At 43.2% G+C, this 16,584-nt stretch overlaps 1 protein-coding gene across 4 annotated transcripts in view; it reads right to left on the bottom strand.

The window, feature by feature from the left end:
• LTBP1 (latent transforming growth factor beta binding protein 1) overlaps window positions 1-16,584 on the bottom strand; it is a 264,927-nt gene that overhangs the window by 146,283 nt on the left and 102,060 nt on the right. For all 4 annotated transcript variants that reach the window (XM_068232113.1, XM_068232115.1, XM_068232116.1 and 1 more), the window contains 2 exons: window positions 8,174-8,296; window positions 5,208-5,375 (listed from right to left, as the gene is read on the bottom strand). In XM_068232113.1, the coding sequence (XP_068088214.1) occupies window positions 5,208-5,375; window positions 8,174-8,296 (291 nt within the window). The remainder of the gene's footprint in view (window positions 1-5,207; window positions 5,376-8,173; window positions 8,297-16,584) is intronic.

The following is a 16,584-nucleotide window of genomic DNA, read 5'->3' as shown; positions in this document are numbered from 1 at the left end:
ACCAACCACTGGGAGCAGGTAGAGACAATAAACTAGACTCCACTCAGGGTGTCCAGGTGCGGCTGGATGTGGTCACTCTCCCTGGTGAAAAACAACTGGCTCTTACACTGGTGTCAACCAAGTGAGGCCAGGAAGGACCCCTCCAACCTCGGTGGGGTGGGGGGTATATACATCACAAAGGGGTAAAGAGGCACCCAGGTATTAATAAAACTAGGTTAAAAACACTTGAAGCATAAAAGGTGAGGTGGCCTACCTCAATGAGTGATTAAGGTAAGCCACCTATTTGAGGTAAGCCACCTAACCTTTTATGCTTTTAGTGTTTTTAACCTTTTATGCTATTAGTGTTTTTCACCTAGTTTTAATACCTGGGTGCCTCTTTACCTAATTGTGCTGTATATACCACCCACCCCACCGAGTTCTCATGAGACAAAAGATTTATTTAGCACAAGTAACGTGTTTCCTGTGTCCAATGTCCCCTTTTGCAGGTCAATATAAGTGCCAGAGCTATAATCGGCCAGTAGCATTGAGCACCTCTCATATTCTACTATTTAATTATATATATATATATATATATATATATATATATATATATATATATATATATATATATATATAAATGTTGGTAATATTCACCATTATTTTTACCATGATTTAACCTCTCCCTACGCTCTTACAGAGCCCCCTAAAGGTATTTAACCTTGCCCCACCTCCCCACCCCGCAGTGGTGCATAACCTTAACCCCATGGTGGTGCCCAAACTTAGCCCCCTCCCCTGTGGACGCCTAATTTAACCCCCCTTCCTGAGGGGGTGCCTAATCTTAACCCACCCTGGGGGCCTCTACCCTTAACCCCCCACTCCTGATACTTACCCTATCACACCCACCAATGTTCTGTTGAAAAGGAATAGCTGTAGCCGCAGTTTGCATAGTGAGTGGCCCTGCCCTTTTCAAAAGGATGTGTCTTGCGCCCTTTTTATCTGCTTTGACTTTAAGATCTAAAAGCCCCTATTATCCAGGAGAGTCAGAAAGGTTTGCATTAATAACACCCCATCACCTTCCCGCATTAAACCACACTCCGATCTCTAGTGTCACAGAGCAAAATTTGTTTAAAATGGGCAACTGTAATTTGCATAAATGTAAGAATCCAGCATGGTTTAAAAAGTGACTGATTACGTAGTACTTTTACTTTTAAAGGGATACTGTAGGGGGGTCGGGGGAAAATGAGTTGAACTTACCCGGGGTTTCTATTGGTCCCCCGCAGATGTTCTGTGCCCGCGCAGTCGCTCACCAATGCTCCGGTCCTGCCTCTGGTTCACCTCTGGAATTTCAGACTTTAAAGTCTGAAATCCACTGCGCCTGCGTTGTCGTGTCCTCGCTCCTGCTGATTTCACCAGGAGAGTACTGCACAAGCCCAGTATGGTCTGTGACTGCGCAGTACGCTCCTGGTGACATCAGCAGGAGCGAGGACACGGCAACGCAGGCACAGTGGATTTCAGACTTTAAAGTCTGAAATTCCAGAGGTGAACCACAGGCGGGACCAGAGCATCAGTGAGCGGCTGCACGGGCACAGGATGTCTGCGGGGGACCATTAGAAGCCCCGGGTAAGTTCAACTCATTTTCCCCCGACCCCCTATAGTATCCCTTTAAGCAGACGGTTTATTCAAAAGTCAGTGGTAATACAGGAACATACGAATATCACATTATAGCCCTCATATAGCTCAGATTTACCAGTGAAAGTATTCTGTACATTCCATTTAATGTTCCACTCTGCATTTATACATTTGACACCAAGGACTTCAGGATCTGACCTCTCAGACAATTAGATAGATTTTTACTTAAATTACAGAACAGGAAATCAAAGCATTTGACTGTAACTTAACCAAAGGTAATTACGTGGAAATTATAATGTTTCTCAGACTGTCAGAATATCTTATGGAGGTTGACGTTCTTTAGTATATGCGAAATACATTATGAAAACGTAATGCACTTTTCAGTTATTGAATGTGTAATACAGGTCTAGAAGTCTACAATAATAATTACCTGCATAAGCAAATGTGGCATATGGCATACATAGAATGTATATTGAAAGTGACAGTAAAACACTGGAGTCTACAGTAGGCTATGTGCCCAGCTACTAGCTGAAAGAAAAAAAAACCCTGTCCCATTGTTACTTTAAAACTGGTCCTGCACCCTTGTATTTTACTTTATACTGTTACTTAACCTCTTTCCGACCGCGTCACGCCAATGGGCGTGGCCGCGGCGGCAGCCCCAGGACCGCCTAACGCTGATTGGCGTAAAGTCCTGGGGCTCTGTTTTGCAGGAGATCGCACGCAGGCTGCGCGCGCATCTCCTGCTTGGGGGGCGGAGCTCCGCCTCGCCTTCAGTCTGTTAGACGGCGTGATCGCCGTCTATTTCTATGTACAGCGCTGCGATCGGCAGCAGCGCTGTACTGGGGACATCCGTGTCACACGGCTGTCCCCCTGGGGGACAAGAGAGCGATCGACTCTCATAGGCAGAAGCCTATGACAGCCGATCGCCGTAATTGGCTGGCTGTGGAGAGGGAGGGATGGAGGGAGGGAGGGAAGGGATTTAAAGGAACATTTTTTATTTTTTTTTAAAGCTGCAACAATAATATTTATTAAAAAAAAACATGGTGGGAGCGACCAGACCCCACCAACAGAGAGCTCTGTTGGTGGGGAGAAAAGGGGGGATCACTTGTGTGCTGTGTTGTGCGGCCCTGCAGCTTGGCCTTAAAGCTGCAGTGGCCAATTTTACTAAAAATGGCCTGGTCACTAGGGGGGTTTAGCCCTGCAGTCCTCAAGAGGTTAAACCCATGGTGGGTTTTAAGAATTCTATTAGGACACTGTAAGGACACAGAGGCTGGCCATTGTATGCAGAATGTGCCTCTGTGTCCTAATAGGATTTTTCAAACCCACCATGGGTTCTCTTTAAGTAAGCCCGACATTCATTAAAAGAAAAAGAAATAAATCAAATTACTGGATATTAATCAGTCTTCTCTGAGTTTTGCATCAGAGTGTATGCATTATGGATGATACATTTTTTCCCGCATGGAGATGAAAGTTGCAAGTACCTTCTATTTTACAATAAATACAAAGGAGGCACTCAATTGGCTCAATAAACGTGTGTTTATCACATTTTCAGCAGTAACACTACGTTTTGGGGTGAACAAGCACCACACCTATAAAAGGCCTGCTTCTTCATAGTCAGCTAACCGGCAAGACATCATCAGATAGTCCAAAGTTCACATTAACCCCCTTCCCCCCAGGGGTTATTGGATCGGTGACCCACAGGAGGATTGATCACCGGCTGCCTAGGCTGAACCAGGCCTAAGGATGGTGAGGTCCACAGCACTCCCTTACGATGTACCTTCTATTTTAAAAAGATAAAATTATAAGTGAGTAAGAGGTGTATCAGAATAGTACTGGCCTGCCGAAAAGAATGCGGTTTATGGGTAAAACAATTTTACTAACTGTATCTCACTCCTTGCTTGGTATAAAAACTGACCAGACCAGAAAAGTGATTAACATATTAGTGACTGCACACTCTATGACAAACCCAGTGGTGGGGGGCAAAGGAGGACAAATTCTTGCATATCAAGCCAACGTTGAAAAATAGTGGTGCATTGAACTGCTTCTATATAATTATGCATAATATTTCAGATGAATAGCCTATTTTGTGACTACTGCCAATTCTTCATAGGCATTAGATATCAAGTTTCATTTAAACAATTGAAGATCATTAACTAAAGAACTGTTACCAAATAAATACATAATCCATGTTTAAAGCCATCTCCAGGCACAGATCTAACAACACCAACTAAAAGCTTACAAATCAGAGTGCTCATATGTTACTATTTTGTGTTTACTGTGGCTTCTGCAGCTAAAACTCTTCCAGAAGATGATGTGAGAGAGAGAGTCAGATTTCAGGCTCAGTTGGTGGGCTGCTCTTGATGCCTGGATTGCATCATTTCCACTTCTCAGACTGGAAAGGGGCCAGCACAGTCTGAGTCTTTCTGAGATGACTGCAGCCTATATTACAGGAATGCAATGATGCAGAGGATGGCCTGTGCCTGGGCTCCTAAATATGTATTTTACAAGTGCTTTACTTTGTAACAGATAATTAAGGAGCCTCTACAGAGGCATAAACAAGCCTTACAACTTTGGGCTTACATAGAACATCTGTACCTGAATTGGGACTTTAAATCCAAGTAAACGCATGTATAATACAGGTAGTCCCCGGTTAACGAACGAGATAGGGACTGTAGGTATGTTCTTAACCTGAATCTGTTCTTAAGTTGGAACATTGTGCCATCTTTGTCCCCTGTATCTCCTCTGTGCCTCCATTGCCCCCCTATGTGTCACCTCTGCCCTCTGTACCTGCTTTTACACATTTAAAAGCCATTTTTTCTTTGATTTTTTTTTTTATCGATTTTCTCAAAAACTACAAGTCTAATTTGAAAACATTTTTTTGCACTTGTTCCTATGGAAACACAGAATCTATGCCGCTCGTATCAGCGGGTCGTTCGTAAGTCGGGGACTACCTGTATGCAGATCATTATGGTATTTGAATCCACAAATTCCAATCGGTCCAGCTACAACCACTTTATGGACTAAAAGCTGGAGATGAGTCCCCCTGTCCATAACTCTGACAAACGTGCCATGCAATTGTGTGTTGGGGGTAAGGGCGGTGGTTTTGTTTTCAAAGGGCCAAAATAGTGTGCAAGCAAGTAGGGAGGTTGGCTGGCATCTTTGTGGAGATCGTTTCCAGGGAGTGCTTTTGTAAAGAATAAAGGAACTACAGAGAATCCCCCATGAGGAGATGGACTAGTCCAAGTCCCATCAGATCTGCCAGATTTTTACTGCTTAGCATGAGCAACAGCAACATAGAAAAAAAGTAATTTACAATGCATTTTACTCTTATAGAATTGTATTTCTTATACATAAGTATTTTTCAAATTTTACATTTTTTTTGTAATAGTGCTCCTTTAAGTATAAAAGACAGCAAAGTGACATGGGCAAGGGGCAATAGCCATTAATATCCTCTTTTTCTAAATCATAACATTAAGCCAGTATTTATAATAGCCTCTGTAGCATGGACTGGCAGTCAGCTTTAACATGGGTGTATGTAGTGCATGAGATACTGTATATAAACATGCTGATAGACATGGTAATTTAAATGTTATACTCACCAGTTCCAAGCACAGGGCACTTTTCACAGTTGGGTCCCCAGGCCTTGCCCACACTGCAACAGCACAGCTGCCTGCTAAGCTGAACAGATAGAGGATGCATGCACTGCTTTGTAGTGCTGACCAGACGGTAACATGGTCCTTTCTCTTCAGAAACCAAAGGACTATCTGCTGTGGAAAGAAAAGCAAAATAATGTCCATGGAGAGATATAGGCCCTTATTCAATTCACTTTTTCTCCCACGTTGTTTTCCCAGGAGATCATTTATTTTCTTCTCTTTAAAGAGAAGATGGATAACTCACTTACTGCCCAGAAAAGAGCAAAGCAAATGTTTTCGTGGGTATTACTCTCACTTCTTCAGGTCTTTTGGTGCCAAAAACAGTGGCCAAGTAGAGCGGGAGCACCTCTTGACTTTTACATGTTATTGGCTCTTGGCTGTCTCCTTCCTATTTTTGAGAACTTTGGCAATTATATCTTGCTGTCACAACAATTTTCTAGTGTTCAAAAGTGTAGCTGTTTAACCGATCAACATTTTTAGGATTCATTTGGGAGTTGACCTTTTCAAATCGACATATAAGATGTATAAGTTAATAAGTCACTGTAGTGCCATATAGTAGAATGTAGTTATTTATACAGGATACCCACTTTTATGTTAATTATCCTGGTTTCAACTTCAGAAGCACTTTCCATACCCTTATAATGCGGTTTATTGGTTTGCAGACCCAGCATCCCATTGATGCTTTGCTTGGCTGTTTAGCTATGTGGAATCCTCCCCTTCCCCAGGATCCTGGGAGACCAGGTATTATTTCTACTGGCTACAGAACAAAGGCCTGAAGGGCCATTAGCAGTGCTTTTCTAAATGCTAGTGATTTTTCCCGTCGCAATCGGTAGTTTTTGTCCCTGCAAACAAGTCCCCGGGGACATGAAGACCCGGTGGTGAATCGACCCTAGAAGCCGCATGCAGAGTCAAGGGTCGCCAGAAACGACGGTGGAAAATCGGAACGCTGTGCTTGAGCAATTGACGGTAACCGCGATATGTAAATGCTCACATTCACTTGAATGGGAGCATCTACAGACAAGTCCCGGTAGCTTGGCGGTACACACCGTCAAGGGTCCATGTGAACCGGCCCTTAAGATGTCACAAACTCTGATAAAATTCTGTATACATCAGGGTGAGGAAATAGTGAGGAAAGATTGTAAAATGGGCAAACACTGGTTAAATATGGCAATAGTATCAGGCTAAGTTTAGACAAGTGTTAGTGGTGATGTAAAAAGGTAAATAATTTCCTATTTGCTTAAGCTGTGCCGTTTTAAAAACTTACAGTACACTGAAACTGTAAACATAGCAACAGTCCTGAGTGGAGTACACACTAACCACAAAACACAAGATGTTTCACAACTTTTCCTGAACAATTTAATTAGTTCTAATAAGTGTAGGACATGTTCAGGCGGTTATAAATATAGGCGATCCACTTGTGCCAGACATTTATTTTTTGTGGACTGAGTTAGGAACTCTTTGGACGGGATGTGTTTGGATATGTATATAAATACAAGGTAAGAAAGCTAAACTGAGGGAGTTCCTGGTGGAAATATCACACAAAAATAGTATTTTAAACACATTCACATGATCATTGGTCATTCACAGCCATCAATAGTAAGTTAGCCTTTAAAAGAGAGGACCTGGAAATGTACAAACAGATGTCTCGGGCACTCATTCATGTACTGACTCTATGAGCCACCTAATATGTCCTGCGTAAAGCATCAATCAAATGAAGATGAGCTTCGCCCTGAATAGCAGAACTACTCTTCCACAACTATTATCCTGCACATAGCAAGCTGAGTACATCATTCAAAATATGGCAGACCAAGTAAATGTCTCCATTCCTCCAGGAGGAGGACAGAGTGATGCAGCTCTGACATTTTATCAGTTGAAGCTAAGTAGACAGCACTCAGGAAGCCAAAATAAACAGTAATGAAGGCTAAATTTACCTTGTCTAGGATTCATTATATATAGCAATGTGGCATGCATGGGATACAAAATAATGCCTTAAGTAGTCAGAGAATGTTCCTCCTACACATAATCTGAATATAGAAATGCCTCCAGACACCAACGCTAAGCAGTACTTAGCATTATGTATAATGAAGTAGGATAGATTTAGCCATATTTTATGAGCTACAGTTTCCTAGCAATAAACCATTGGTATATGCAATATAATATGTTCTTCTTATGAGTGGAGTGTTTATCTTTTTCTTTAAATCACTAGACAGACTTAAATATTTCATACTTTTAAATATTTTATGTTTTGTAACCAAATAGAAAAAAATACTGCGCATGGAAAGGTTATAGGGTCTGATTCAATTAAAGAGACACTGAAGTCTCCTGAAAATCATCTTTTTATTTAAAAAATGTGTTTAACATGATAGCCCTACCTAATAAAAACATGGAAACAAGGGACAGTAGAAGGGCGCCTTTTACTGCAAAACTGATTTGTCCCCAAACGGTCACACATTTGCTGTTTTCCAGTCTCAGGGCACATTTCAGAAGTTCTACACAGACAGGATAACAATGAACTTTATATGCAAAGTGGCAGCTTCTAGGTGTACATGAAAAAAAGCTGCCAAAAAGGGCCCAGGGGCAGAAAATCTCTAAAATTAGCATTATTCTTCTACTGGATTCCAATAAAGTTCTTTACCAATATTTTACCATGAATAAACCTAACCCTAGTCTTACACAGGACGCTCCCCCTACCGATGCATCCCCTCTTAGCCCCCCTGGTGGTGCCTAACCTTACACCCCCCCCCCCCCCCCCCGGTACTAAACAGCTATAGGAAAAAGGGCTATATCCCTGTGGCTTCTTTAGCTATCATAAAGCCTTTGAAATAAATAGAAGGGTAAGCTCCACAAAAGTTGCAGTGAAACCCAACTTGCAAACTACAAACGGAATGAAAAGAGTTCATGTTTTCACTTACCCACACAAGCAGAATATGTAGGATCTGGAACAAATCCTTGTTTGCAGGTGCACCGATAGCTGCCTAGAGTATTTAAACAGTCTCCATTCGGACAAATGCCTTGCATGTAGCATTCATTAATATCTATAATAAAAGAAAAAAAAATCATCATTAAATATAATAATTTCCAGTACTGTCATATGTACTCTCAAAATAGAGACTGTATGCTTTGGCTGCTTGTATGTAACCTCCATGTTGACCAATCTCAGAACAAGTACTAAATGTAAGAAAATGCCTTTCTAAATTTCTACTCAGTAGCAATGGGGACAGTACAAATAATGGTGGTGGAATAGCCGGACAGTGGAAATAGCAGTGGTGGAGTTCGCCTACAGTGTACCTAAACTCAGTAGCATCAGGGACAGATGAAATAGCAGCAGAGATAGAAGAAAACATAGTGGTGACGTTTTGGCTACAGTGGAGCTGAACTGTGTAGCAGTGGGGACAGCAGAAATAGTGGCAGTGGATATTGGTGGTGTTAGGGTTAGGGATGGTCAGGGGGAGGGGGTAGAATAGAATGAAGCATAGGTAGAGGGAAGGTAGCGGTAGGCATAGACAGAAGGAGGTAAGTGTGAGGCCAGGATGATATAGGCCAGTAGTAAAATATCGATGAACGGTGATAGTAGAATATACTGTATAGGATATTCTACCAATTACAATATCTAGCACCCAATGTATCGTGGGAGAACTCTTTTTGCTTTCAGATAACTACTATTATTACAACTATAACTTTTGCTTTGCAGCAATGTTTGGAGATTTGGAGATAAGACCAATGCATGTGATTTGCTCAAATAAAACTGGTTGAACACTTAATTTTCTTCTTAAATGCGTTTTTGTTTGAGGAATTTGTGTACAAATAAAAATATTTTAAAAAAACACAACATGCAGAGCAAACTGTATGCGGTCAACGTATGGTTTCACTGTTGGGAGTTCCAGAAATGATTCTGTAACGTTTTACAGAGGTGTAGTGGGCTTTATATGTCATCAACGCTCCAGGGAACCGAAAACAACAACCAACTTTTGTTCCCCATTGACATTAATGGTGTTTGGAATCCAGTTCTGGTGGAAAATGAAGATTTTGGATTGTTCGGCTGAACAGCTGTTGAATTGAACATAGGCATGTTTGAGCACCGCAGAAATTTGTAAACAAGATCCATGAAACCACATTTGAAATAAGACATATAATATAGTATCAGCTGGAAAAGATTTGCCGTATGTATCCAAAAGATGATAAAATCCAGACAGTATCCATGTTGTATAATATCACCTTAATAAGAAGCACAGGAGGCCTGCATTTCCCATATTCCAGATATCAGAAAATGATCACTAGCGATATAGTCTTAAATTCAGAACAGTGAAGATCAAAATAAACCCTTGCACTGTTCAAAAGTAATAAATAGCAAAAAACAAATAAACACATACTTGATCATAGCTTTAACCCCTTCAGTACCAGCCATCTTTGGCCTCTCAAGGACCATAGACCGCTGGCAGGGCCGGTTCTAGTAACCGTGGGGCCCTGGGGCAGAATACATTTGGGGACCCCCCAAAAGACACCCCCCAACCAAAAAGTGGCATTGGGGCCCTTTTTGCATCAAATTTCTCTCCTGGGCCCCTGAGTTGGCTGACCCTCCTTCCCAATCACCACCCAACTTAACTGTGCTCCCTGAGGCCCCTGCAGAGTCTTTGGCAGTACTCACCTGTCCGTGAGCACAGGTGAGACGCTGCTCTTCCAAAGACTCTGCAGAGGCCCCAGGGAGCAACAGTTAAGATGAGATGGAGATGCCTTGGGGGCCCCTACATGCTCTGGGGCCCTGAGGCAATTGTTCCCTTTGCCTCTATGGCAGCGCCGGCCCTGACTGCTGCTACAAGAAACTGGTGCATACAAAAAAATCACCGCACTGAATCGCCGTTCACGCCACACACTAGAGTTGGGCCGAACCTCCGATTTTAGGTTCCCGCGGAAGGGTCGGTTCGCGTTAAAGTTCGCGAACCGCAATAGACTTCAACGGGGATGCGAACTTTGAAAAAAAAAATGTATGCTGGCCACAAAAGTGATGGAAAAGATGTTTCAAGGGCTCTAACACCTGGAGGGGGGCATGGCGGAGTGGGATACACGCCAAAAGTCCCCGGGAAAAATCTGGATTTGACGCAAAGCAGCGTTTTAAGGGCAGAAATCATATTGAATGCTAAATGACAGGCCTAAAGTGCTTTAAAACATCTTGCATGTGTATACAACAATCAGGTAGTGTAATTAAGGTACTGCTTCACACTGACACACCAAACTGTTCACTGAACAGAACAGGTATGCAGTGGCGGGTTCACTGAACCGAACAGGTATACAGTGGCGGGTTCACTGAACAGAACAGGTATGCAGTGCCGGGTTTACTGAACAGAACAGGTATGCAGTGGCGGGTTCACTGAACAGAACAGGTATGCAGTGGTGGGTTCACAGTACAGGTATGCAGTGGTGGGTTCACAGTACAGGTATGCAGTGGTGGGTTCACAGAACAGGTATGCAGTGGTGGGTTCACAGAACAGGTATGCAGTGGTGGGTTCACAGAACAGGTATGCAGTGGCGGGTTCACTGAACAGGTATGCAGTGGTGGGTTCACAGAACAGGTATGCAGTGGTGGGTTCACAGAACAGGTATGCAGTGGTGGGTTCACAGAACAGGTATGCAGTGGTGGGTTCACAGAACAGGTATGCAGTGGTGGGTTCACAGAACAGGTATGCAGCCAGGGACAAGCTAAGCCTAACTAATCTTTCCCTATGAGAGAGAGTGTGCAGCAGCTCGCCCTACTCTCACTAATGCAGGCACACGAGTGACCGTAATGGTCGCCGCTGCCTGCCTTTTAGTAGGAGGGAGTGGCTCCAGGGGCTAGTGTAGCCTAATTGGCTACACTGTGCCTGCTGACTGTAATGTAGAGGGTCAAAGTTGACCCTCCATGGTGCATTATGGGGCGAACCGAACTTCCGCAAAGGTTCACCTGCGGGACGCGAACGCGAACCACGGAAGTTCGCATGGAACCGTTCGCAGGCGAACCGTTCGCCCAACTCTACCACACACCCGTTGCCTCAACCCACCCACTCTGCCATCTCTATGATGGCAGAGTTCAGTGTGAGCCACTCACATTGATGACAGAGCTAGCAGGCAGTGATATCCGCTCCTGACCGGCTCACGGAACACTGCTGTCACACCAACAGCAGTAAAAATGTATTGTTTTTATGCCGATTGAAAAAAACACACATACACACACACACACACACACACACACACACACACACACACACACACACACACACACACACGCACACACGCACGCACGCACGCACGCACTTTTTAATAGATAATTTTTTATTGTAAAAATGGGAAAATCATTTGGTTTGGTTGAATCCTGTATGGCCACTTCTCATAACAAAAAATCTGAAGGAGCGAACTTGGGCTTTAAGGGACACCTGAAGTGAAAGCAATGTGGAGGCTGCCATATTTATTTCCATTTAAACAATACCAGTGCCTGGCTGTCCTGCTGCTATTTCATGCATTAGTAGGATCTGAATCGCACACCTGAAACAAGCATGCAGTAAATGCAGTCAAGCTTTAGTCAGAAACATCTGATCTGCATGCTTGTTCAGAGTATATGGCTAAAAGTATTAGAGGCAAAGTATTGACAAGACTGCCAGGCAACCTGCATTGTTTAAAATGTAATAAATATGGCAGCCTCCAAATCCCTCTCACTCAGGTGTCCTTTAAACACAACTAAAAAGCAATTGATCCTGGGCAAAAGTACAATTCACCTAAACGCAATTGGCAGTTAAAAGACTTATTTACTACAACTAATATACTAATAGCTATCCATTATCACACATAAATGCACTATGCTTTTATGCATTTACATACACAGCGCTACACACTTACTAATAAGTGCTTCATACACTAAAACTGCTCCAGTCATTAAAGTTGGCTATCTAGAGACTCAGACATAACAAACTCAGTATGTGCACTCATTCACATGAGAAGCAGAACAAAACACTGACCAAAAGCCAGGCATCCTTGACTTTATTTAGCCACACAGTCTGGCACAGCTTGAATAAAAGGGGTGGTCTGTGCCCTGGTGAAACAAGCCAAGTGCTGAGGGTGGCTGCCAAATTAACTCTCATGGAGACATCTGTGGGCCTCAGACATGCAGGTCAAAGTTATCAAGTTGAAAAAGGGGGAAATTCCTGGATTAGCTCAGCGGTGCATTTATGAAAGATGAGCCTTTGGCTGAGCTGACTCACATACAATAGGAAAGTGTGAGGGTAAGGAACTTCGCTGTTACATCACATTGATGATAAATGAAAATAGCTCACGGTAAATAAGCCTGTAGTGAATATATGCGGTATAGACTTTCACAGAGACTCTTCAAGAAGAATTACAATAAACTAAATAAATAAATTAAATTGCAATAAACTAGAGTTTAAAGAATGGACCACAGCGCTGCCACAAAAACTGAAGCAGACAATATTCTAAAATGATCCAGAAGAGACAATCAGTGGGGAAGAGACCAATCAGAGAGATAGGAATAGGACAAGCCACGTCCAGCAACCTATAGGGGTGAGCAGGCAGCAAAAAGAGGTAGTTCCAACATCAAACTGCAACAGTTCAGTTCCAGCTGCACACAGAGTGTGCAAAAATATAGCAATAATAAAAGAGCATCAAACAATATAAAAGCAGCCTGGGCTGGCAACAAACAATATAAGGAGGGCTGGACTGGGACTGGAATGAGGCAAGTTATTTTGGTGCGCCCCCTCCCCCACGCTGCGCCTGACCTGGGCGCCATAATAGACATAATGCTATTACATATATGTCCATGCAGCAGTGTAATTCGGGTGCCGGCGGTAGCCGAACCCCAAATTGCTTCTCTCCCTGAGTTGCTATGACTTGGAGGGTGAATAGTAATTAATGCAACCTGGAATTGGAGTGAAATACTTCAACACTTGAGTCCTTTGGGTGTGGTGTTGGGTGAGTTCTTTGGGTGTGGTGGGACACCTTAAAGAGAAACTCTGACCAAGAATTAAACTTTATCCCAATCAGTAGCTGATACCCTCTTTTACATGAGAAGTCTATTCCTTTTCACAAACAGACCATCAGGGAGCACTGTACGGCTGATCTTATGGTGAAACCCCTCCCACAAGAAGCTCTGAGTACCGAGGTACTTCTGGCAGTTTCTTGTCTGTGAACCCTGTTGCATTGTGGGAAATAGCGGTTTACAGCTGTTTCCAAATGTCAAAACAGCAAGCAGCAGCTACATCACTTGCCAGCAGTAACAATGTCACCATGTGATAAATGTCAGAATATAAATCAGGGATTTAAAATATTTTACAATGGGCTAACACTGACTACCGTATTTTTCGGCATATAAGACGCACTTTTTCTTCCCCAAAATGGGGGGGGGGGGGGGGGGGGAATTGGGTGCGTCTTATATGCCAAATGCACCAAAAAAAATGTTCCGAGAACTGTGCCTGAGGAGGTGAAGAGGATCGCGGCTGAAGCGAGGGGAAGAGGAGCATGGCGGCAGGAACAGGTGTAGTATTCATGTCATTGTAGTGCAGCTTAGTGTTAGTATAGTACAGGGTAGTGTAGTGAAGCTGTGTGTTGTGTCAGTGCATTGTAGTGTAGTATAGTGTAGTCAAGGGTATTGCAGTGGTGTGTTGTGTTAGTGTTGTGTAGTGTAGTGTAGTGTAGTGAAGTGTATTAATGTGTTGTGGTAGTGTAGTGTATTGTATTGCTGTGTAGCTTAGTTGTTAGGGCAGTAGGGATTAGTGTAGTGTAGATAGAGTAGCTTAGAGGCAGTTTTAGGGGGTAAAAGGTCCATAAGACGCCCCTGCAGTGTAGACGCACCTAGGTTTAGTTTATTTTTTTTCCCCTTATTTTTGCCCTCTAAACCAAGGTGCGTCTTATATGCCGGAGCGTCTTATATGCCGAAAAATATGGTAAATCATTTATACATAATTATTGTAAAAATGAAGCGCTTTTTTTATTACATTATTTTCACTGGAGTTCCTCTTTAACGACATTATAATCTATTAGAAAACAATTACTGCCACTGATATACTTGGCAAGCTCTCATACTACATGAAATTGGTACAATTGGCCAAACAACGGCCAATCAAAATGAGATGTTTGTATGTACTCAGAATGTCTGCCAACCTATTGAATGCTGTCTGTGTCCTCGCCAAGGAGAAATCCCCTCATTCCACCTTGTAACGCTAAGTGTTCAGTTTGTGCTTTCTGAAATGACTAAACAAAATGACATGTCTTTCCTTCTGTTGAAAAGATTCACGCATTTCTTAAGGTTATGTATACTCCAAAGACATACTTACAGTAGTTTAAGCCCATTAAAGGTTGTAAGACTCTATTCAACCAGTTTCGTCCCTAGGGGGGGGGGGGGGGGGGGGGAGTAGAACCGGGGCACTCACTGGGATCCATTGCTGTGGTGCGCCGAATCTCCACTCCCCAAAGTGCCCGACTGCTGTCTGCACACAGGCGGCGCTATAATGTATAAATCGCTGCCATTTTTGTGAAGCCTTTTCTCCTATCTCATCTCTGCTGCTATCACATGACTCCTGCCAGTGAGTGAGCTCCCGCCCACCGGCTCCGTTCCAGCTCATCACTGCTGCTGCTTCTGGACCTCTCAGCCATGGAGAACTAGCAAATAAACATGTAAGGGGATCTCTACATTTATTTAATTATTCCTCCTTGTTGTTACTTCTAATCATCTCTTCATCGGAATGGCTGGGAGCTGTGATCTTTCTGACAGACGGGCTCACATTCAGAGCTGCATTCTGACATCACTGCACTTTCACAATCATGCCTGAAGTACTGATTGTGAAAGTGCAGTGATGTCAGACTGCAGCTCTGAATGTGAGCCTGCCAGTCAGAAAGATCACAGCTTCCAGGCATTGCTGCAGAGGGATGATTAGCATATGAATGAGGTCCCAGCACAGCATGACTTGATAAACACTCCAGTGCTGACAGTCCCTGTAGTGTTTACCTTTGTTTGAAGTTGCAGAGAGTGTAGAGCAACTTGTGGTGAACTCTCTGCAACTTAAAACAAAGGTAAACACTAAACCACTCTGTCTCTGTCCACTCTCTCACTGTCCCCCCCTCTTCCCTCCAACTCTCTCTGTCTGCTCTCTCTCCTCTCTGCCCCTTCTTTCTCTCTGTCCTTCTTCTCTCCTTCGCTGCCCCCTATCTCTCCTCAGAATAAAGAAAGCCAGATTATGGCAATATTCATGTTTCTTTGTTTTAGATCAAATGAGTGATGTTCTGGTTGACTATGATCTTTGATCTATGTAGTCTATAACATAGCGAATATGTTGTCATTGTAATGCAATTTAAAATAAAACAGCAAAGGTAACATCTATGCATTGCTAGGGGGCTCCCCCCCCCCGTTTCTCTGCCCCTCTCTCTCCCTCCCCTATCTCTCTCTCTCTCTGTCCTCCCCTCTCTCTCTCTGTACCCCCTCTCTCTCCCTGTCTGCTCTCTCTCTCCCTGGCTCCTCTCTCTCTGTCTCCTCTCTCAGTGCCCCACTCTGTGTGTGTGTGTGTGTGTGTGTGTGTGTGTGTGTGCGTGCGTGCGTGCATCTCTATGTGTCCCACTCTGTGCTTGTTCTTTTTTGTTTTTTGCCTCTCTCTGACCCATTATCGTTAGATTACACCACTGTTAATTTTATGTAATTTGGTCCCACCCACTACCATGCCCACTACATGCATGGCCACGCACATTTTTTGCTCACGGCAGGCTGCGCGTGCCGGAGGTTCGTACTCCCTCCCTGGTGCCCATGGGTGCCCCGGAACTCCTAGGATCCTAGCGACGCCCCTGTATTCAGATAGACTATAATCACTAACAATGCATATATGTTACCTTTGTTGTTTTATTTCAAATTGCATTACAATGATAACATATCCGCTATGTTATAGACTACATAACTCAAAGATCATAGTCAACCTGAACATCACTCATTTGATCTAAAACAAAGAAACATGAATTTTGCCATTATCTGGCTTTCTTTGTTCTGGTATATGAATGAGCTATAGAAGCTTCATATCAGAAAAAAAGCAGAAACATTTCTGTCTACACACAGATTTGGGGCCTCCACAACAACCCTCCTTTCAACATTGAAACAAATGAAAAAAGGAAACAAAAACACACAAAAAAAAAACACCATACAGTTGGTCCAAGATACTTGCCAACATATAGAAATATCCTAGCAGGAGCATACAACAAATCCAATATAAAACACTGGAAGCCGAAGCTCAGGTTAAAAATTAATATTTACTCTGCAGTGAGGGAAGCCTCAGGATCCTTTTGAGGCTTCTCTCAGTGATCCGCA

This window comes from Hyperolius riggenbachi, chromosome 4 (genome assembly GCF_040937935.1).
Source record: "Hyperolius riggenbachi isolate aHypRig1 chromosome 4, aHypRig1.pri, whole genome shotgun sequence".
In the NCBI taxonomy this organism is placed as follows: domain Eukaryota; kingdom Metazoa; phylum Chordata; class Amphibia; order Anura; family Hyperoliidae; genus Hyperolius; species Hyperolius riggenbachi.
The sequence above is the reverse complement of the archived record's forward strand: the minus strand, read 5'-3'. Positions and strand labels throughout refer to the sequence as shown.